The sequence below is a fragment of the Trachypithecus francoisi genome, unplaced genomic scaffold, assembly GCF_009764315.1.
Source record: "Trachypithecus francoisi isolate TF-2019V2 unplaced genomic scaffold, Tfra_2.0 Lachesis_group0, whole genome shotgun sequence".
NCBI classification, from domain to species: domain Eukaryota; kingdom Metazoa; phylum Chordata; class Mammalia; order Primates; family Cercopithecidae; genus Trachypithecus; species Trachypithecus francoisi.
Genome location: NW_022681453.1, coordinates 24214593 through 24238508, shown reverse-complemented (window position 1 = coordinate 24238508; position 23916 = coordinate 24214593). Strand labels below are relative to the sequence as shown.

General features: G+C 38.6%; 1 protein-coding gene across 1 annotated transcript in view; it reads left to right on the top strand.

The window, feature by feature from the left end:
* ERC2 (ELKS/RAB6-interacting/CAST family member 2) overlaps window positions 1–23916 on the top strand; it is a 1005625-nt gene that overhangs the window by 403538 nt on the left and 578171 nt on the right. The window contains exon 7 of the mRNA XM_033210156.1: window positions 10476–10643. Within this exon, the coding sequence (XP_033066047.1) occupies window positions 10476–10643 (168 nt within the window). The remainder of the gene's footprint in view (window positions 1–10475; window positions 10644–23916) is intronic.

Sequence of the window (23916 nt, the reverse complement as noted above, 5' to 3'; positions counted from 1 at the left end):
TGAGGGTTGAAAAATTGCCTATCGGGCAAAATGTTCACTATTTGGATGATGCGTACACTAGAAGCTCCAAACCTCACCATTATATAACAAACCCGGATCTTAAAAAAGGAAAAGAGGGCCGGGCGCGGAGGCTCAAGCCTGTAATCCCAGCACTTTGGGAGGCCGAGACGGGCGGATCACGAGGTCAGAAGATCGAGACCATCCTGGCTAATATGGTGAAACCCCGTCTCTACTAAAAAATACATAAAAACTAGCCGGGTGAGGTGGCGGGCGCCTGTAGTCCCAGCTACTCGGGAGGCTGAGGCAGGAGAATGGCGTAAACCCGGGAGGTGGAGCTTGTAGTGAGCTGAGATCTGGCCACTGCACTCCAGCCTGGGCGGCAGAGCCAGACTCCATCTCAAAAAAGAAAAAAAAAAAAAGAAAAAAAAAAAAAAAGGAAAAGAAAAGAAAACATGAAAATACATCATGTATTCATAATATTTCCAGTTTGAATTTAGTATTACAAGGCTTTTATTTAAGTTCTTAGAGTTTATATCTGTATTACTCCACTCTTATGCTAAAACTTGTATTTATTAGATGGTATTGACATAATACTTATTTGTTCTACCTCCACCACCTCCAACCTTACAACTGTATGTTTCAATAAATCACAAAGCTGACTGTCTTGTTAAAAGGCTACATCCCTAACACTAGAATGTTGCCTGGCACAAGATTGATTCTTCATATTTATTGAATGAATGAAAAAATGATTCTCGTTACTGGTTATAAAAAGGTTACCTACAGACAGGAGAGGAATCTGAAATTAAAATAGCTGCAGAAGTTCAAGAGCAGGAGGATGTAACCAAGCATAGGGTAAGAGATGGGCACACCCTCATCCGTAGAGCCAGTTTTTGATGATGCAGCTGCTGAAGGACATTTTTTTCTGAAAGGCAACTTTTGCTATAATTAGAGATTGACGTGAAAGAGTTTTTGAAAGCAGTGATTATTCTGAGTTCTTCTTTCATCAAGAATCCAGAAAGATTCATGCAAGCTGAATTACCCAGCCATCAAGGTCATTGATGATTATTCATCAAAAGTTTTCTTTTGTAAAGGTCAGTAGCCCCTGATGGTTAGAGAAGGGAAGAAGGCAGGATTCCTGCCCCGCCACCTGGCCTCCATGTAGTACATCACAGCTGTACAACTTCCCTGAGTACTCCTTGAAGTTCTAGCTCTCTGTTTTTCTGGAAGCTTCATGCCCATGAAAGCTTCTCTCTAAGTCAGTGTGATGCTATATCTTGTGACAGGGCACAGCCAACTTTGTGTTTGCTGTTGGGCCAAAATCCTCCCTGAACCATTGATATGCAAGGGAGATTGAAATTCTAAGCCTAGATGGGATTCCATTCCAAGGATGGAAGCTTTCGGGCTTACTGGAGTCATAGACCTTCACCGTCCAATATGGTAGCCATGAGCCACACGTGGCTATTGAGCACCTGAAATATGGCTAATCCTCATTGAGATGTGCTAAAGGTGTAAAAAAAAAAAAAAAAGCTGGATTTTGAAGACAATACAAAAAATGTAAAATATCTCAATATTTTTCATATTGATTACAAGTTGAGTAATAATGTTTTAGATATGATAGATTAAATTAAATATATTATTAAAATTAATTTCACCTCTTTTTACTTTTTAAATATGGCTATTAAAAATGTAAAAGTACAGATGTGGCTTGCATCATAATTATTATGGACACACAATCTTAAATCTTGCTCTTGGAAGAGTGGACATGCCTGTGCAACATTTCTAGCCAATGCACAGATCTCAAATACCATTCACTTCACCTGGGAGAAATCACTCCTCACATCAAGTATGTTAATTGACAATTTTCAGTTGTCCATCAAATATAAAGAATATTGAGGTATTTTTGGTTGCTGACTCTGGAATGTTAGCTTTTAATTAAAGTCTTTCATAGCTAATTAACTAACTCTGAAGGACTTATTCCCAGTTGGGTAATACACCCATCCGTCCACCCACCCACACAACCCTCCACACTGCACACATATCATAGAGTGTATGCTGAAATATTTTTAAGTAAATGTCAAACAATATAAAGCCTCAGTACACGTTAGAGCACAAAACCTTATTTGCTGGTTCTCCACTCTTCCTGAGGGTTGTTGATCAGCAACCTTTATTGCATTCCTGCAGTATATAAATCACTGAATTAGAGGTGGTGGAAAGTAGAATAATAAAGTATAATAACAATAGCAAAAATTTATTGAGTGTTTCTAGGTGCTAGGTACTGTGCTAAGTGCTTTATATGTGTTATTTAATTTAATACTCAAAATAACTCAATGAAGGACTTACTGTTATTATCCCCATTTTCCTAGTAACACCTTAGAAATGTTCATGACATTTGAAAGGCCATTGTTATGAGTTAGTTGAACATATATATTTGCATTGCAGAGGATGTTGCAAAACAGAGTTATCCACTTGAGCCGCTTGTTTATCCAAACTGAAATTCAAGTTGATGAGCTTAAGAGGATCTTTCCTCTTCAGTCTGTCTTTCTCTCTCTTCTTCCCAAGGCTTTGATCTTTAACCCCTGTGTCTACTCCCCCAAGCTTCTACTGCTTCTTCCTCTTAGTGCTGTCTTTGGTCCTCTGTCATTTTCCCCCCTTCTTTGGATTTGGGATGAAAGGAGAAGGGAAGTAGAAGGTCTATATATAGAAAGAGTGAAAGGAAGTAACATAGCCCTAATTCTTTAGATTAGTGACAATCTCTAAGACAAAAAAATAGTTTTAGTTTTAAGGTGCCTACTTTGCAGCAAAACCATAGTAGTTTATTATAATAATTTCTAAGTTGTTTAACCCATCATACTGTAAGTCCAACCTATTTTAAGGGTTGAGGCCTCAGGGGAGAACATGTTTCTCACAGTCACTTTGAGGATCCAGACTTAGGGAGGTTCTGCCATCTTGTATCTCCACCATCTGGGAAATGTAGCCTCTAAAGAAGAAAAGGAGTGTGGTGTGGAACAGACAGGAAGTGATGTACCTCACTTCTGCTTACATTTCCTGAAGAAAACACAGGGTTTCATCTTACCAAAAGTTGCCTGAGAAGTGTGATCTTTCCTGTGTTCAGGAGGAAAGGAGAGTTGGATGTGAGTGAGAACTGGTGGTGACTACCAAGAAGTTTTAGATTTTAGGTTATTTTTAGTGTTTGTGTCTTTGGAGGTTGTGTACATTATTCATACTTCCAACTTTGAAACTGTCTCCCATTTGAATGACTGCAAGCTGAATCAAATTCAAATATACCCTTAACTCAAGTCTACGATTAGGAAAAACCAACAAATGAAGGTTTGAATGTGAAATAAAACTATATTGGGAGCTTTTGTGAGTGTTCCAGTTTCATTTGCTTTTAAAGTTTTTCTTTGTGATAGCCCGTTTATTCAATTCTTGAAGCATTGTCAAGCAAGTAGTATTTAATCTGTGAAAATTTTCAAGTGGCCCCTTTTTCTCCCTCAAGTGCTTTTTTCTCTCAAGTGTTGCCGTAGTCATTTTAAGATTGAAATGAACCATTTGATTTTTAGAAATTATTTATGGCACATCAAGTAGCACTTAGTGTTTTGTCACAACGTTGAAACTGTTTCTGAAGGCGCACATAAAATATGGCAGAAAGGTCGAGTGTCTTATGTATAGAACTTCTAGAAACATACCTCACCATTGGAACTGGTTATAATTCCTGGGTGCTGACATGAAGATTAATAATGCTTAACTCTGATTTTGGCAACGTTTTGCCAATTTCATTGCCATGGTTCTTTTCTTTCAAGTTATTACCTGGAACTGAAGTGATAACAAATGTTTTATGTTTTATACTGCCAGATACAAGGTTACATTTTCGTATGTCACATGCTCTTACACACACACACACACACACACACACACACACACACACACAAATGGATCGAAAGGAAATGAGCAATTCTCCTAAAATGGAAAGATTGTCCTAGTTTTAACATTAGATGACTAGTTCCCATGTGGTTAAGTCATATGTAAAAATTGGAAATTCGACCTTCTGGGTCTTTGTACACTGACTATATCATACAGTTCTAATTTTCTTTTGTTTTTCTGGGAAATGATGGTGCTCTTTGCTTTGCCAAGTTTTATTATTGAGTCAACTGCCAAAGTTTAAGAGAGAGAGTCAAGGGCTCTTAAAATTATTTGGTGTTGAGTGAAGAGGCAGAGAAAGGTATTCCATATACCCAAACATTTTAACTTTATTTCTCTACCTGATGTTGGAGTATAATCTAGACTTCGAGCTTTCTGATTCTGTTTTAAATGATGTACTCTGTTGAGTGGAGTCAAAATATTAATGAGGGAAACTTTAATTTCAGTCATTGATACCCAATTTGGAACTAGATATTCTGAATTTTAATAGAATGCATTTTTTCTTGCCTTATCTTCCCTGTATTTAAACTTCGGTGCATCCAAAGGCCTGTGTGCCTGCTTGTGGTTTTGCACCATCTGGAAGTTCATATTTAACTTTAGAGATGATGTCATACTTGCTTACTGCACACTGGGCTAATGTTGGTTGTGAATTGCCTGTGGTTCATGTCAAAGTTTCATCTTAAAAAAAAAAAAAAGAAGACCCTGAAGCCCATTTCTAGTGCAAAGCTCTAAAGATAGAGTGAAGGTGATTGAAAGGCACGACCCAAATTCCTTTGAAGTTAAGTACACACTTTCCAGTGCATAGAAAATAAACCCCCAGACAGAAGACCTCAGCTGGCACAGGCTCCCTCCTGCCATGTTGAATTTGGGTGTTTGAGTAACGTGCTGATCATAACCATCCTAGCTCTCCATTTTGTTCCTGGAGAAATGCTCTCATGGCTAGGGTTTTTTTTTTAAATCTCTTTTGGGCTTGGGAAGATGCGACAGGGCACTGATAGATCACACATAGCGAGAAGGTGCTATAAATGTTAAGCCTTAAAGTCTAGATTATATTCCAACATCAGGTAGAGACATAAAAGTTAAAATGTTTGGGTATATGGAATATTTTCCTCTGCCTCTTCACTGAACACCAAATAATTTTAAGAGCCCTCGACTCTCTCTCTCATCATTACAGAGTGTCTTTTTCTAAACTCTCTCCAGCACCACTCACTACCTCCCATATTGTAATTTATTTATATCACAGTTTGGATATTATGCATTTCCTTTAGTCCAGATATAGACCATCCAGCTTTGATAGGTAGGATGCAGGGCAAATGGGACCTCAGTCATGGGTTTCTTCTCAGAATCACGACAAGTCCTGGTAAGCCTATGTGCAAATATCTACAATTGATTGTAACCCCTTTATAACCACTGCTATAATCCAGAGTGCTCAGCATGTTCTGCCAATTTTCCAATAATCCACCAAATGCCTATGCTTTGTGCATAAACTCAGAATCATATTTTTTCACCAGGTATAATGAAAACCCAAAGAGAAGAGTGGTGTTTTGCCAGGCTGGTAGGTGAAGGTAACTTTAAACAAAGATGGGCCACATGAGAATCTGTGGTCCATCTTTAGTGCATCATCTTTAGTGCACCTGGCATGAATTTTCATTTAGGAAGAGGAAGATCTCCCGGACATGAGTACCGCTCCACCTTCCCAGGCCCTATACCTTTCTGGCTATTATGTGAGAAGGGGCACAGCTATCAGCTATTTGAAGATTCTGCCACTTTCCTCCCCAGTCACAGAATGTCCATCCTCTTTTGTAATGCAGTCAGGGCCATTAGGGCTTGGGGGCTCCACACATCTGTGATCACCCCTTCCCCGACTGGGACCTCCCAGCTTCATCCTTTTCACTGGAACAGAAACTGGAAAAACTCTCACTTCCCTGTCACCTTTGACCTTTAGAAACACAGCTTAGGCACCCCTTTCTTGTCAAGGAGCAAGAAAAGGATCTTCTACTCCAATAATTTTTCTTTCTCTCTAATATCATCCTCCTTCTCTGATACATTCTACCAAAAATGGATTCCTGTCTTTAAAAATCCTAAGATGTCAGGTATGATCTCTTCACACCTCTTGGTTTTATGGATGGAGAAACTGAAGTTGGAAGGTTGGGGGAGGGGAAATGAGAGTTGTCTGTCCTGATTCTCTCAGGCAGATAGAAGCAGAACCAGTCCTAAAAACCTAAGTGTCCTCTTTCGATTGTTCCTATTGGCTTCTTTGTTGTTGTTGTTGTTTTTCTTTTAAATGCCACCTTCTGCTGCCCTAAACTTTTCTTTTTTTCTTTTAAAAATTTTTAAATTTCAGTATCTTTAGGGGTATAGGTAGTTTTTGGTTACATGAGTAAATCGTATAGTGAGGAAGTCTGGGATTTTAGTGTACCCATCACCTGAGTAGTGTACCTTGCACCCAGTTGGTAGTTTTTTATTCCTCATCCTCCTCACACCCTTCCTGCTTCTAAGTCTCCAATGTCCATTATACCACTTCACATGCCTCTGTGTACCCAGAACTTGGTTTCCACTTACAAGTGAGAATACACAGTACCCAGAACTTAGTTCCCACTTAGAAGTGAGAACATGCAGTATTTGGTTTTCCATTCCTGAGTTACTTCACTTAGAATGATGGCCTGCAATTCCATCCAGGTTGCTGCAGAAGACATTATTTCATTCTTATCATATATATATCTTATATATATCATACTTTATCTACTCTTATCTACTCATTCTTTGATAGGCATATAGGATAATTCCATATATTTGCAATTGTGAATTGTGCTGTGATAAACATACACACATAGGTATCTATTTGATGCAATGACTTCTTTCCTTTTGGGTAGATACCCAGTAGTGGGACTGAATAGTAGATTGACTTTTAGTTATTTGAGAAATCTCCATGTTGTTTTCCATAGAGGTTTTACTAATTTACATTCCCACCAGCAGTGTATAAGCATTCCCTTTCCACCACATCCATGCCAACATCTATTGATTTTTGACTTTTTAGTAATAGCCAGTCTGGTTGGGATAAGGTGATATTCTCACCGTGGTTTTAATTTGCATTTCCCTGATGATTAGTGATGTTGAGTATTTTTCATATGTTTTGAGTAGCTGTATATCTTCTGTTGATTTCTTATGGCATTCTTGCATGATTTTTGTTTTTGATTTATTTTGTCTTTTTTTTTTCTTTCCATTCAAATTTTACTTGCCTATAGGATTAGGAAGCAAAATGTTTGAAAATTTTTATAATGAAATGCAGCAATCCTCTACTTCCCCTGTTCCATTTTTTTTCTTCCCTAAGACAAATTCTTTTAACTCTTCCTGTTCAGTAATTTTGATATCTCTAAATAACATACTTGCTTCTCTACTTCCTGATTGCTGGTATAGCTACTATCTGTTGACTTCCTGCTATGGAGGGTGAAGATTAAGTCCTTCCATCACCCCAATACTTCATCACCTCAATACCTCATCACCCATGGGAATCTTATCCAACCCCCACTTCATTCTCCCAGTTACATTATAAGGTAATTTAGTTCCCAGGTTGGTGTTTTGTTTGTTTTGATCTCTCTCTTTCATGAAAGACATTCTTGTAAGATATTTGTTAATTCTTAGTTATGTATTCGTATATTTTTCAAATTTATTGAAATATAAATTATAACTGTATATCAAAGTATAAATTATTAAAGTGTACAGTTCAATTACTTTTGACAATTTTGTGCACCATGTAACTGTTCTGCGCTCTCCCTAATCGATTTAGAGGCAAAAAATACCCTCCTGTCCCTTTATAATCAGCCTTTCCCACCTTCCACCCCAGGCAACCATTGCTCTCAATTCTGTCACCATAGATTATTTTCACCTCTTTTAGAATTTCACAAAAATGGAAACACAGTCATGCCGTAAATCCTCTAGATTCTCTCACTCGGGATGCTTTTGAGAGTCACCTATATTATTGTGTGATTCTGCAGGTCACTCCTTTTTATGGATAGTAATATTCCATATAAATATACCACCATTTTATTTATCCATTCATTTACTGATAGACATTTGTGTTGTTTCCTGTGTGATCCATTATGAACAATGCTGCTGTGGGTATCTCTATGAAAATCATTTTGTGGACATGTCTTTTACACTCTCTATATCAGCAGTCCCCAACCTTTTTGGCACCAAGGACCAGTTTTGTGGAAGACAAGTTTTTCCACAGACAAAAAGGTATGGGGTGTGGGGGATGGTTTAGGAATGAAACTGTTTCACCTCAGATTAGACTGTCATAGGAGCGTGAACCCTATTGTGAACTGCACATGTGAGGGACCTAGGTTCATTACATTCTATAAAAATCTAATGTCACTGCTGATCTGGCAGGAGGCGGAACTCAAGTGGTAATGCTCGACCAACACTCAGCTCCTGCTGTGTGGCCTGGTTCCTAACAGGCCCTGGACCAGAACTGGTCCGAGGGTTGGGGACCCCTGTTCTACATGATCTTGTTTAATTTTGATTTGTTGTAGTATATACATAGTATATTCCTTTCCCACATTAAGGGAACTGACAAAGAGTTACTTCATACATCCTTTCCCAAAGGGATCAGGACTGATCCTTGAAGAGTTAGTTCCTGGATGGTTCTAACCCTGGCTTTGCATACAATCACATGTTAAGGTGTCTTTAATGATCCAGAAAAAATAAATCATGGTGGTTGTCTTAGTTCATTCAGGCTGCTAGAACAAAGTACCTAGACTGGGTGGCTTATAAACAACAGAAATTTATGTCTTACAGTTGCAGAGGCTGGAAAGTCCAAGATAAGGCACCAGCAGATTTCTTGTCCGATGAGAGATCAATCAATGCTTCATATATGGTGCCATCTTGCTGTATTCTCACATGATGGAAGGAGTGAATGAACTCCTTTGGGCTTCTTTCATATAGGAATTAGTCCCATTCATGAGGCAGTTTGCCCTCATGACCTAATGACCTCCTAAAGGTGCCACCTTTTAATATTATTGTATTGGTGATTTGATTTCAATTTATGAATTTTGAGCAACACATTCAGACTGTAACAGTAGTATCTGCTGAAGTGGCAGCAAAATAATTGTGGCAAACGGTCCTAATCTTTTTTTTTAAATATATCCAATTAAAAACAGTAAATATTTTGGGAGTAACATATTGAATGTCATTGTTTAGCTGAGAACAAGTCCCTTGGAAATCTCATGGTCCATCATTGTCAATAATTAAGGACAATAATCCTTCAAATAAAGTGTTTGTCACAGTTGCATTTTAAGACTAGATTAGTGCACATTTATAAACACGGTTGCAAATATGGTGTTGTATATCAAAAAAGTACAATTTTAAAATGCTACAGAAAATTAACTCAAAATGGTATTCTGATGGTCTTCATATTCTTGTTGTTGTCTCTCTCTCTTTTTTTTTTACTACCCCAGTGACTTGTTTCTATGATCTAGTCTGAGTAGTCTAGGAATAGACCTTTCTTTGCACATGGCCTTCAGAATGTTAAATTAAAAAAAAATAAAACATATTTTCTTTTTTATTAACAACATTTGAAAAGCAGGAATTATAATTTTTTAACATTTTAGAGCTGAGTTACAAAGAGGATTTTTTTTGTATGCTTTGTCTTTTTTTTTCTTTAAAAGTATCTGGAAAGCAGTCTTTCATGAGGCTGGAGAATGGGTGTTTCATTTCTATCTTATTTTCTTCCTCCAGCAGCATGAGTGTCCTCTTGGCAACATGTATTTTTCTAATTTAGGAGTGTTTCTCTACATGTCAGTCTTGTTCCTCCAGATGTCCATGGCGTGGCTCATTATGTTCTCCGTATTTCAGGACTATGCTGCAAAGCTTGAGCAATATTTTACCCTCCCTGGGCTCTCAGAGAGACATGGGAGTATTGATGTGCTTTGTTTCCCAGCTTAAACAAACATGTTGTTTCCCGTAGTAGGGAAACAAACATGGAAACCTACCACTATTTCATAATGTCTTATTTCATAGAAGTCTTATATATGTATTTTTGAAAGTATCACTATTGAGATGTGCACAAATAGGGCTTTAAGAAGGATGTAGGCTGACCGGGCGTGGTGGCTCATGCCTGTAATCCCAGCACTTTGGGAGACCGAGGCGGGTGGATCACAAGGTCAGGAGATTGAGACCATCCTGGCTAACATGGTGAAACCCCGTCTCTACTAAATATACAAAAAATTAGCCGGGCGTGGTGGCGGGCACCTGTAGTCCCAGTTACTTGGGAAGCTGAAGCAGGAGAATGGCGTGAACCCAGGAGGCAGAATTTGCAATGAGCAGAGATCGCACCACTGCACTCCAGCCTGGGCGACACAGCAAGACTCTGTCTCAAAAAAAAAAAAGAAGGATGTAGGCTGTTAAAATGCAGGGCAGTGAGGTTGCCATAAGCAGTGGTTCCATTGTGCCTTGCTCAGTGAACATGCTGCTGCCCTGCCCCCTCCAAGGGCACAAGTGATGGTTATTGATGACCTTTCTGTAAAACCACAACCTTCTGGGCTTTTTCCTGATTTCAGGTAGATGCGCTGAGATTACGACTGGAAGAAAAAGAATCTTTCCTCAATAAAAAAACGAAACAGCTGCAGGACCTCACAGAAGAGAAGGGGACACTGGCCGGTGAGATTCGTGACATGAAAGATATGTTAGAAGTGAAGGAAAGAAAAATCAATGTTCTTCAGAAAAAGGTGAGTAGCTGACATAAGCCCTTCAAGTGGGGTATCATCCATGTTTTGTCGTTTTAGAAAAATTTTGAGCACATGGAAAATAAGTAATCTTTTATGAATCTTAGATTAGGAAGTGTAGGCTGATTTTCATACTGGTGTTTCACTTACTGGTAGTTGTATCATGTCAATATTAGCATTGCTTGATGAATTTTCTACTTGATTACCTAGAAACTAAATAGTGATGATTATTTTTTATTCACCAGCTTAAACATAGAGAGAATTGTACAAATTTAGATTCAAATCTAAAATAACCAAAGGTCCCAACAGTTCATTTTTTCTTCCTTACTGAGAGTTAGCAATGTATTTTGTGGGTCCTGAATGTATTTTAGATACATTTGATATTCACATAAACTGTAGTAGATCCTATTCTGTGAAGCCCATACAGATTTTTGGGAGGCAGAAGTAATGTTTTACACCCATTACTTAATTGAAATCAATGGAAAGAATGTATAATAATTTCCAGCCACAGTGATGCAACATAGAAGATGCTCGACCTTGTTAGGGTCATTCCTTTCTTCCTTTAGCAGCTCATTTTCTACCTTATAGGGGACCCTGATTTTGTGATAGTGTCCCAATTTTCTTTTGGAGAATTCCTGTTTGCTACTCTATATAGTTTTAGTGGGACCACTGAGTATCCTGCCTTCTCTTAGTAAAAGGGTTGGTGAGAAGAGACACCAATGACTGCTCTTTTACAAAAAAATAAAGTGTGTTGGGAAGATACAGGGCTGTCAGATGAATAGGCGGCCAGAGTGGAAACTAGGTAGAAATCAGTGGTGGGCACCAGGAGCCCCTGGCGTGGATGCTGCCATCCATAGGCATGCTGTCAGGTGCTCTGCTGCAGCTGCAGCAAATGGAACTAACTGGCCCCTGCTCTTGGTGTCACCTGCCATCATTTCTCACCTGGCATGGATCTACAGCATCCCAGGTGACTTTCTTGCATCCTTCCTCATGTTTTCTACAGCCTATTCTTAACACAGAAACTGGATTAATCCTTGTAATGCATAAAACAGTTCATGTCACTCTCTGATCAAAACTCTCTAGTCACAACCAGTTACATCATTTTGGGGATCCATTGCATAATGTAAACGTGACGCCCCTGTCCCAAAATTGAGAATTTCAGGATGGTAACATCAGAGCATAAACCAAGCATAGGAGCACAGCTATCTCCACCTCCATTGGCTTCCATTGTCACTCAGAGTAACAGTGGAAGTCCTTGCAAGGGCCCAGGACACCTTGCAGGATTGGGCTATCTCTGGCCAGTCTGGCCTCCTGTCTTACTGCCTTCCCCTTTGCTCAGACTACACCAGATACTGTGGCCTTCATGTTCTTCTGCAGACACGTGAGGCATACTGTCTTGGTACCTGACATTTACTGTAGCCTTTACGGGGACACTCTCATTCTGAGCCCATGCTGCCCATTGTGGTAGTCACAAGCCACATGTAGAGATTAAGACCTTGACTGAGATGTGCTGCAAGTGTGAACTGCACATCAGATTTGGAAGACTTATGAAAAAAATGGAAGATCTCTCATGAATCATTTTTTACTTTGATTATATGTTGCAATGAAAATATTTTGGACATATCAGGTAAAATAAAATACATTATGAAAATGAATTTCACCTGTTTCTTTTTACTTTTTTAATGTGATTACTAGAAAGCTTAAAATTAACTACGTGACTCACATTGTGTTCCTATTGACAGAACTGCTCGAAATAGCCACATGGCTCATGCCTTTGCTTCTTTCAGGTCTCTGTTTAAATAGTGCTTTGTTACAGGCCTTTTTTGTCCATCCTGCATAAAATCGCATGACCACCCACATTCCTACCCTCTGTCTTCTCTCATCCAGTTTTATTTTTTTAAGGAGAACTTTTAACCATCTGACAAATGTGTGTGTGTGTATATATATATATTTAAAATTTACATAATATGTATTAAATATATAAATAAATATAATATATATTTAAATATACCTAGTTCATTCATATTACTAGAATATAAATTCCAAAAGGGGAGACCTTTCCCCCGTATCTTTAGTACTCAAAAGGTACTACATGCTTAATAAATATTTGTTGAATGAATGGATAAATGAACTTGCTCCAGCGTTAAAGTCTTGCATAAGAGCATTTGATTGGCCAAGGTTATATTACATCCTCACCCCCTGCTGCCAGGAGCACTTATTCTTGTGAATTTGATTCAAGGACAGAGCTATGCAAAGATGACAACAATAGTTGGCATTCATTTGTTTCAGTGCAGAGGTTGTGATGAGATTATCAATGCATTCTAATATCTATTAGGATATTTCCCATGCTTTTGACTTTGCATAAGTGAGTTCTCTAATCTTTCTTAAACTCTGAGAGCCAGTTAGTCTCTTCCTGTTCTGTTATGGTCAGCCAGAGCCTAAATGGTACATTTACGTGCAGAATAGTGTGTCACATTTTAAAAACAAAGTTAGATTTAAACCAAATTATAAAGGCTTTACCAAAGAGTTAAAAGTAGAGACACTGCATTTGTTAGAAACTCTCAGGATATTGGCGATTTGATGAATCATATTATTAATTCATTTCTGTAGAGATCTTCATGGACAAGGTCCTGGTCATTGGAGCCGCCTCTTGTAGCACTAGCTAATTGATAACAGAAATTTGGAAGAGAGCTGAGCAGAGATTACTAAGGACCCTTGAATCAAAGGGGCTGTCTAGGGTACATGGGAATAACAGAGAGATGGTTATAGTAGCCTCTCTTGGAGCATGTTCTAAGGATTCAAAAGAAGATTTTTGATTTAAAATATCCAGCTGCAAATAATAACAAAGGTTGCATTTATTGAACTCACTTATATTGAACACTGCTGGATACTTTATTTACTCATGTAAATAGTGCTTGTTATATGCACTGTTTACTTACTCTTGACCACTACCTAGTGAGATGGGCACAATTATTAATCTAAGGAATTGTGGAATATTGAGGCTATGGTAAGCTTGCCCAAGGTCACATAGCCTAGATAAAAGTATTTTTTGTCTTTAGAAATATATAATAAAATAATTATTGTAAATTAAGAGAATAAGCCTAATTTTTTTTTATTTCACTTTTTATGATGATGACACCAGGTGTAAGAGTGAATTAAGGAAAAATATCACACTTGTCCATTTTGTCAGAAGTTGAGACTAAGTGCGCTCATTCTTGAGGAATAAATGACAACAGTTTTCTCAGTGAATATTTTGAATGGCACTTACAATGCGTAAGTGACAAATGACCACTTTTGCCAATGCAAATATTTTGCAGAACTTTAAACTTCCCTCCACAGCCAGACTCAAAAGCTTGGGAACCAGTTTGGAAGTTCTAGAACAAAATCAGTTGTATATTATGGCTCCTTTTGGCAACATGATTATGATATCACTTGTTTAAGTCATGTAGACAATGGGTTTGGAAATGTTTCATGTTTATTTGGAGAGGTTACTCAGCTTCAGGTTTTTAAACCAGGTTTACCAATACTTTTGGGGAGGAAATAAAACCACTGGCAATGTAGCAAAGCCACAGGAGTTCTATTATACCTGCAATGTGAAAGGGAAATAATCCCTAGAGAAGTGATGCATATGATTTAGAAACTGACTCAAAATGTAGAAATAATACAAAAACGAATGGGCCAATGAAATATTGTCTTTAATTCTGGAGACTCCTTGGAGCTTAGACTACGTTCAGCATAATTGGCTGTTTTAGGGCAGGCTTGGATTGAAATAGCATAAGCTTTGGATTAGGGTGTGTTGGCATGGAAGAATAATAAGCTCATGTCAATGTCAGACATGCAGTATTACTTAATATTTCTTTCTCATAGACTCTTTTGCAACCCTGTATTGATGCCAGTGGAACTAGGTATGCTCCTTTCCTGGCCACGTTTACCCTGGCAAAGCTAGGCTTGCATTTCATATCTGTCAGCTTTGCTTTCAGAGCTCTGGGTCTCAGAAGTCTTGTGTGCTCCATAAGCCATGTAGACAGGCATGGACACGATGCTCTAAGTATTTCATCACTTGAAGAAGGAAGTGAGGCTGAATAAACAGAAAACCCTAGGTGGAGGAGCATCTCTGATGAAGCTTTTGTAGGAAGACAGAGATCATCTAGAGTGGATTTTTGGCTCTACCATCATACTTTTGGCTTTACTCTGTAATTCCAAGACATGGAGTTCTCTTAGTAGGGGACAAAAATGCACATGTATGAAAAGTGTTTAGTGAAATATTCCCGTGGGGCTGTGACACTGAAATCAGAAGAGCGGTACGGTTTCCATGCTGAAGCTGTAATTTTCTGTTCCCATACCTGAATTTAAACTGTAACTGATGAAGTGCTACCTAACTATTGAGTTTTTGTAGGAAATGTCATAAAACCTTGATGACACTGTACATTTGGAAAGTGTATAATGCCCAGGATTTTAGGACATGGTAGCATTATTTGAACCCGACCAAATTCAGACTGTTACGCAGTGCATAGATTCTTACAGCATAAACTTGCTACCCACGAATTTTTTTTTAACCCATTAAAATTGGACAAAAATTCTATCTCCATTTTCATTCTAGGCCTTAGTCCCATAAGCAATGTGAATTTATAGAACAGAGGTACTTTATTTATTAGAGGTAGAAAAACAGATGGTGATCTCTCTGGAGGCCAAGTTCACTGGCTGCCTACTGAACTTTGTGGATTGCCCTGCCCTGTGAGTTGGAAAAGGCAGAGAGGGGTGAATGGAGTTGGCTCCTGGGAGTGGTATATATGGACCTTCCCACTTCAGCAGCTTGATTCTACCTATTTGGAAGTATGGTGGTGAAAATTCTGAATGATGATAACCTCAGGGGTAAGGACACTGTGGGATTACTGAGTTTCTTCCGGATTTTTTTTTTTTTTAAAGTAATACCTGAGAAGATAGATATAGAACATAGAGATTTCCATGCTAATGTAAAATTGAAGTAAAGTGTGGAGGACTTTTTAACTCAATTGAGCTCTTTCTCAATGTTTAAACATCTAGTTGAACTTTTATACTTATTATTGGCAAACCTCCTAATTTTTTGAACATGTGCAAAATCATATTCATTTCACATTTACTGAGTGTTTCCTATGTGTCAGTCAGTCACCACTCTAGGTCCTGGAGGTTCAGGGAGAAATAAGACAATCTCCAGTCTTCAAGAAACTGACAGTCTGGTTGTGGAGACAGACATGCATAATCCTAAATATAAGTGCAGTGGAGAACAACATATGGCACGTTACCAGAAGGAAATCACTTGATGGATGCAAACAGCAGAAGCCACTTCTGGCTACCCTAAGCAAAAGGGAATTTTTTGTAAGAATATCCAGGGTCCCAGTATCTGGTCTGTAGAACCAGACTGGGGATGATAAAGAACCAAGGCAGCCCTGAGAGACCAAGAGAAGGCAAACATCACTGTGATTTCATAACCAGGAGTGTCTGGTCAGCTGTCTTTTCTGTTGACAGCTGCTCTACCTCACCCTCTTTCCTCTGCCCTCACATTACACTGTCAGTCAAGAGTCAAAGTCCTGGGACAGAGCTCCAAACTTCACACAACTGACTCTCTTTGGCAGGATCTAATCAGATCCTCCCTTTATAAGAGTCAGGGATATGTGACTCCAAGCTTTACACTGGAGCTTTCTGCTCTGTTTTTGTGTCACTTACTCATGGAAGTCTTTGCTGACACTGCAGTCTGGGGGAGGTTTTACACTCTTAGAGAACTATGTCTTGTCTCAGTTTGGAATTATGCATCCCTTTGGTGAATATTGGCTTCCCTCTCAGGGCTTGAGCGCCCCAACCATCATCATCAAGATACCTCCAGCTTCTGGCAAAATTCTTGGCATCTGATGCTCCTTGATCAATAAGGATTGAGTGAATAAATGAGCTCGGCAAATTCTCAATGAATGAGAACTTGGGAGAGGATAAATTGCTTTGAGATCTACTTCTCACCCAAGAATATTGTTAGCTCTGAGGAGTCATTTGCCCCAGCAAAATGTCAAACCCACTCTTGTTCCCAGCACGGTATGTTCTGTGTAGGCTGCAAGATGGAGCTATCCCATGAATAATAAAACACAGATGAGGAAATGGTTGTTGCTCTACCCACACCTAACATCTCCAGCCTTGGTTCTATTACCCTAGGAAGGTAAAAAGGGATGGTTTGAGTAAGGGTGTTTTGCCACTCTTCCTTCATTTTCCTTTTTAATAAAAAGAAATGTGACATTTACAGAGAATATAATCTTATTCTGCAAAAAGAATGCTTCCTTCTCTAGTTATCACTTCTAATTTACTGGATTGTTAGGAAGGTGATATTTTATGAGAGTAATGCAATGAAATTTCTGGTTGTATGTGGTCATTTCCAATTATGACCATACAAGTAATTATTTTTATAATAAAATGATTTTATTATATACTATTTGTTGAACCCTTACTGTATACCAGACACTGTGCTAAGTGATTTGCGTCCTTAGGTTATGCATTCTTGTAACAGACCTAATGGCTTATAGGCACTATCATAATCCTGGTTTTTAAAATGAGAGACTGTGGTTTAGAGAGGAACTCATTTAGAGTGACGTGGCAGGAAAGGGATGGAGCTATTCTTAAGCGCTACACTATTCTAGTGTTTTTCCTAGTTTGTGGTCCTGCTTCCCTCATGAGACAAGTGGGATCATTAACTTTTAGGGATTAGCTAAACTACAATTTGAGCAACATACCTGAGGTTGATATATAAGAACACCTCTTTTTAGGACAAAACCAGCAGAGATACAGCCACTAAAAAATGTAATTAAAAAAAGTAGGGAATGAATTACATGAATAAAATATAACACCAGGTCTGTATTTAAAAATATGATAAGTTATATGTAGAAAAAAGAAAGATTGTGGTGGCTTTCCATATCTGTTTAATTTTTCTTCCCCCAGAAACTCTTTATGTACCATTCTAAGATTGTTTTGCTGCTTCATTTTTAAAGGATTGACGTGTCTGCTCTGATGGTAGTTTCACTTTCCTTTGGTTGTTGGCTTAAAGGACGACTGAGACCTCAAAAGATGGTTTGAGACATGTAAGCAGCTTTTCCGGACTAGTCAAAGGTGAACTCTTGAGTTGGGAGATCCCTCATTCCTTGCCAAGTCCAGAGAGGAAACGGTCTGGGAAGCTGCTCCACTTTGCAGTGAGCTGTTCATGTAGGTCTGACCTCCTTGGTATAGGCAAGCTCACTTTGCATCTGAAGCTAGGAACTGGCCTGGCATCCCAAGGGTTGGGATCACAACTAGGGTGGCCATGGGTTTAAGGCAGAGGTTCTTAACCAGGGGCTGTAACTGAGGCTTAGAACCTCCCTACTCCCCTGGGAACATTTGCTAATGTCTGCAGATATTTTTGGTTGCTATAGCTGGGAGGATGCTATAAACATCTTGTGGGTAGGGTCTATTCCAGGGGTGCTGCTAAATGTCCTAATATGCAGACGACACCTCTGCCCCCAATAAATAATCATCTAGAGAAGCCCTGGTCTACAGGAGTCCTTTCCTTCTTGTGTAAGGATCACTGCCGATCTTGGTTCTCGAGGCCCCCTGCCTTGAGGTAGCATTTCTTAAAACAGTTTTCGCTTAGTGTAACAGACCTTTCTCCCACCTTTCAGTATTATCTCAGTTGAAATGCATAACACTTTTACCTGCATTTTTTCTCTGGCATTATTTTAGGCAACTTACAGAGTTGAATGGCTCATGTATGTTTGTGTCTGTGCACATGAGTGTGTATGATGTTTGGACTGTTACTATTTCTGTCTAATAATTTTCACATATAGTAATCCATACTTATAAATATGAGTATATATGACACTCTTGAACCCTGAAAATTATTGCAATTATTAAAACTGATCTGACCATTCTTATCATGATATCAACTAATCTGTTAGCGGGGTGCCAGTCAGGTGTAGTACAGGGAACATGTAATAGGAATAAAGCATCTGATTAAGAAGAACAGAGATAGCTCTCCCAGCAGATAACACCCAGTTTAAATTTCTTTGGCTTAATACCAGCATTCCAGTCATTTGAAAAACAGTGACCTTTAAGATGACTTTTTTTCCTGACTGAAAATAAAAACACTTTTATTTTATCAACCTTTTGGGTTGAAAATCTTATTTCTATATTCACATTAAATATATCTTTTCATACATTTGATCTAGTCATTTGGGATAGGGTAAAATTTTCTGTTCAATGTAGATTGAATATAGATTTAACTAATACAGTGCCTAAAAATTTGCAATTAATAAGTATAATCCAGGTTAGTGTTTGTGATTTGCCAACTTTCTTTTGAACAGTGTCTTTCTTGGTCTGGAAAATATAACAAAAATCTGACTTAATGTATTACACAGAAAGTTATTTATATGTATTTTGTGTTGGTAGGGTAGCAGTATGTCACCGGACCTAAGAATAAGCATCTTTGCTCTTGCATCCTTTAATACAGTGCATCTTGACAGCTTTCTTGGAGGTCCTAACAGGGGAGCACAGCTACTCGTATGCCCTTGACTGAAGATTGGTCCTCCTCTATTGGGGATGGTCATACTCTTTGACCAAGCACGTAGCTTTGGGAGGGACGCACATGAAGTGGTGAAGGAGGAAGGGGACACCTGCCTAGCCAGCCAGATCAGCCGAATCAACCCTGGCGATCAATGGGGTGACAGATGTTGCAGCCAGATCGCCCTCACATCCAATACAGTGTATCTTCATCATGGTGCGAGGGTGATGCCAAGGGTTCTAGTGCTAATTAAATTCCACAGGATAAATAATCACCAAGAGTGCATGGCTGCCACACTTGGCTGGAATTATTTGCCCCAATGTTGGTGAGATGGTTTAGGGAAAAAACATCTTGGTTACTTTAACCAATTGATTGATCCTGTTGGTCAGAAGTCCATTTTGCTCCGATGAAATGATATTCAAAAGTTACTTTGTGTGTGCTTCGTGTCTCTTGGATAGAGATTGTGGCTTCCTTGGTATAACTAAGCTTCTTTGTGAAGCAACAAATGCAGTAGCCTCCTCCTTTGTGTACATTGCTTTTCTTCTAAGGGACTTGAAATTATCCTCCTCCTAGAGCTGACATTGATAAAATGGCATTTTCTTAAAAGAGGAACCAAAGCTAGGAAAATTCACACTCTAATGGAACAGTTAAAGAGAGTTAAGGAAGCCTGCCCGTTCATTCATGCATTCATTCAGCATCTACAGGCACTGTCTTCACATAGCTCCGTTTTTCTTTCCTTGGGCTCTAGTGTACACAACCCAATATTATTTGATTTTAAAAGACATGTAACTTTAGTTATGCTGATGAAGTCTGGACAGTCTTGAAGAAAGGAAGAAATGAGACAACAGTAAACCTGGAAGAGACTTGATCGAGCCTCCTAGTCCAACCTCTTCATTTCTCCACTCAAGATATAGAGTACTTGAGGGATGATGTGACTTATGTAGGATCATGGAGCTAATTAGTGACAGAGGCTGAATCTGATTACACTTTTCCTTTCCTTCTTTTCATGTCCCTATGGCATATGAGGCCTTGGGTACCATTGCCCTACTCTGGCCTGTTTGTTTGCCTGCCCTCCTGCTGTCCAGCCATCCAACAATCCACATTCAGCATCTGTAATGAGCTGGCTGCCTCAAAGGTACTGCGGATACATATACTATTGAAGAAGGTATAATTTCTGCCCATTGGGAGCTCAGACTCATGGAGAAAATTACTAAATAGGCAATTACAGGACTGTGTATGATGTGTGCTATATCAGCCAGGTATACTACACATAGGAGGGGCACCTCACCTAGCCAGGGGAGTGGGATGAACAAGAAGGACTTCCTGGAAAAGACGATTACTAAATTGAGAGATGAGGGACTAGGAGTAGTTGTCCAGTCAAAGCGAGAATAGCATTTGCAAAAGTTTGGCAGAAAGAGGCAGCACAGTGCATTTAGTGGAATTAGAAGTAATTTAATATATCTGGACCACACTTTCTTGGCCCACTTAGGAAACAGATTTCACATATGGGAGCTTTTCTATTCTTCACATCTTCTAGCGATCAAATATATTTTATAATTAAAGTTCGAGAGTCATTTTGACTTCTATATTATAAATGTTCTAGTCCCTTGTGAGTTGCAAGTGGCAATAACAATTATCAGTGTTATTTAAAAGTGCAGTTCAGGGCCAGATCATGCTGAGAATTGATTCTCATTCAATGAAAAAGCTGATCCCACCCAGGGGAGGCAAATTCTCTTTTAAATAAATATTTGCTTCTGGGTTAAGACCTCATATTCTGTACTCGATTTCACTATGATGGATTTTTTTTTAAAAAAAGGTTTGTTTATAATTACCTGCAGAATTCCTTGATGACTTAAAATAAAAATGTCCAGAATGCCCTGACCACAGCTGCTACCCTAACGGGTACAGGCATCTTGACACATCTGTCAATCCAAGCTGCCAGCTATTGCTTATAGTTTTTGAAATGGGATTAGAGGCAGTTGAGCCTTTACGTATTTCAGTCTGCAGATGATTCCCTTTTTCTTCCCACATACTCCCAGGCCGTTTGATTTAAATCAACCTTGTTTATGTGGGAAAGAAAATTTTCTGTCTGTCTTTTTTTTACTTATCTTTTGTTTGCCAATGGACTCTGCTTTGCTGTGAAGAGTTTTACACATATCTATATTGTCATTTATCATGTTATATTGTAAGAGAAGTCCATGGTTCAAAATGTCTATAATACGTGTTTTAGTTTCCCATAAGAATAAATGTTCAGTAAGGGTAATGTGTTCTTGTGGGGCATGCCGCTTCACAGTTATTGTGGGTAATAGCATCTTTCTACTGTTCTGATACCGCAGTCTCATTGCCAGTATTTTTTCCTTTATACTCACCTGATTATGCTACAACTTTTGCAGACTAAAATATGTAACTGCTTTAAACAGACTGTTTTCATGGAAGCTGTATTCTAAATTAATGGCACAAACAATTTGGGGGCTTTGTCATAACATTTTTATCATACCTCCTTTTTAGATTGCTGATTTTTGAGAACCAGGAGTAGCACCCACATATAATCAGTCCTTAGATAATACAGTTATGGTTTATAAAAGTCATTTGTAACTCTAACAAAAGTACTGTGGTAGGTAGAATTCTAAGATGGACCCCTGAGCTTTCCTACTTCCTTGTTGTGCATGCCTTGAATAATGCCCAGGACTATGAATATGATGGGCTTGGAAGTGAATTTTTCCCTAGAACCTCCAGACAAATGCTCTTCTGGCTGACATCTTGATTTCACCCTTGTAATACCCCAGGCAGAGACCCCAGCCACACCTTGCCAGACTTCTGACTTACACAACTGTGAATTAATAAATGGATGTGCTTTTAAGTTATTTGGTGGCATTTTGTCATACAACAATAGAAAACTAATATAAGTACATGTTAAAATAACTTTTCAGAGTTCCCAAACCTCTCACAGAAATTCAAAGGCAAGTAAACAGTAGGAGAGTTCATAGGATACTGACAAGGAATGCTGCTGGTCCACTAAAGTGGCACTGCTAGTGACTAAAGCAGTTTTTAATACCTTGACTGCTCAGCATAGAAATAATGGGATTCTTCCCACACAATAATAGTGGGAGGCCTTAACCCAACTGTCAATATTAGATCATTGAGACAGAAAATTAACAAGGGTATGCAGGGCTCGAACTCAGCTCTAGATCAAGTGGTCCTGATAGACATCTACAGAACTCTCCACCTCAAAACAATAGAACATATATTCTTCTCAGTGCCACATGGCACTTACTCTAAAACCGATCACATAACTGGAAGTAAAACACTCCTCAGCAAATGCAAAAGAACTGAAATCATAACAAACAGTCTCTCAGACCACAGTGCAATCAAATTAGAATTAAAGATTAAGAAACTCACTCAAAACCACACAACTACATGGAAATTGAACAACCTGCTCCTGAATGACTCCTGGGTAAATAATGAAATTAAGGCAGAAATCAAGAAGTTCTTTGAAACCAATGAGACCAAAGAGATAACCAGAATCTCAGGAATGCAGCTAAAGCAGTGTTAAGAGGGAAATTTATAGCACTAAATGCCCACATCAGAAAGCTAGAAAGATGTCAAATTGACAGCCTAACATCAAAACTAAAAGATCTAGAGAAGCAAGAGCAAACAAATCCAAAAGTTAACAGAAGACAGGAAATAACTAAGATCAGAGCAGAACTGATGGAGACAGAGACACAAAAAATCCTTCAAAAAAGTCAATGAATCCAGGAGCTGGTTTTTTGAAAAAATAAATAAATAAATAAAATAGACCACCAGCTGGACTAAGAAAGAAGGAAAAAGAGAAGAATCAAATAGACATAATAAAAAATGATAAAGGGGATATCACACTGACCCCACAGAAATACAAACTACCATCAGAGAGTACTACAAACACCTCTATGCAAATAAGCTATAAAATCTAGATGAAATGGAGAAATTCCTGGACATGTACACCTTCCCAAGACTAAACCAGGAAGAAGTCAAATCCTTGAATAGACCAATAACAAGTTCTGAAATTGAGGCAGTAATAAATAGCCCACCAACCAAAAAAAAAAAAAAAAAGCCCAGAAGCAGATGGATTCACAGCCAAATTCTACCAGGGGTACAAAGAGGCGCTGGTACCGTTCCCTCTGAAACTATTCCAAACAATGGAAAAGGAAGAACTTTTCCCTAACTCATTTTATGAGGTCAGCATCATCCTGATACTAAAACCTGGCAGAGACACAACAACAAAAAAAATTGAGGCCAATATCCCTGATGAACATCGATGTGAAAATCCTTAATAATATACTGGCAAACTGAATCCAGCAGCACATTAAAAAGCTTAGCCACCATGATCAAGTTGGCTTCATCCCTGGGATGCAAGGCTGGTTCAACATATGCAAATCAGTAAACATAATTCATCACATAAACAGAACCAATGACAAAAGCCACATGATTATCTCAATAGATGCAGGAAAGGCCTCTGATAAAATTCAACATCCCTTCATGTTAAAAAGTCTCAATAAACTACGTATTCAGGGAACATATCTCAAAATAATAAGAGCTATTTGTGATAAACCCACAGTCAATATCATACCGAATGGGCAAAAACTGGAAGTGTTCATTTTGAAAACCGGCACAAGACAAGGATACCCTCTCTCACCACTCCTATTCAACATAGTATTGGAAGCTCTGACCAGGGCAATCAGGTAAGAGAGAGAA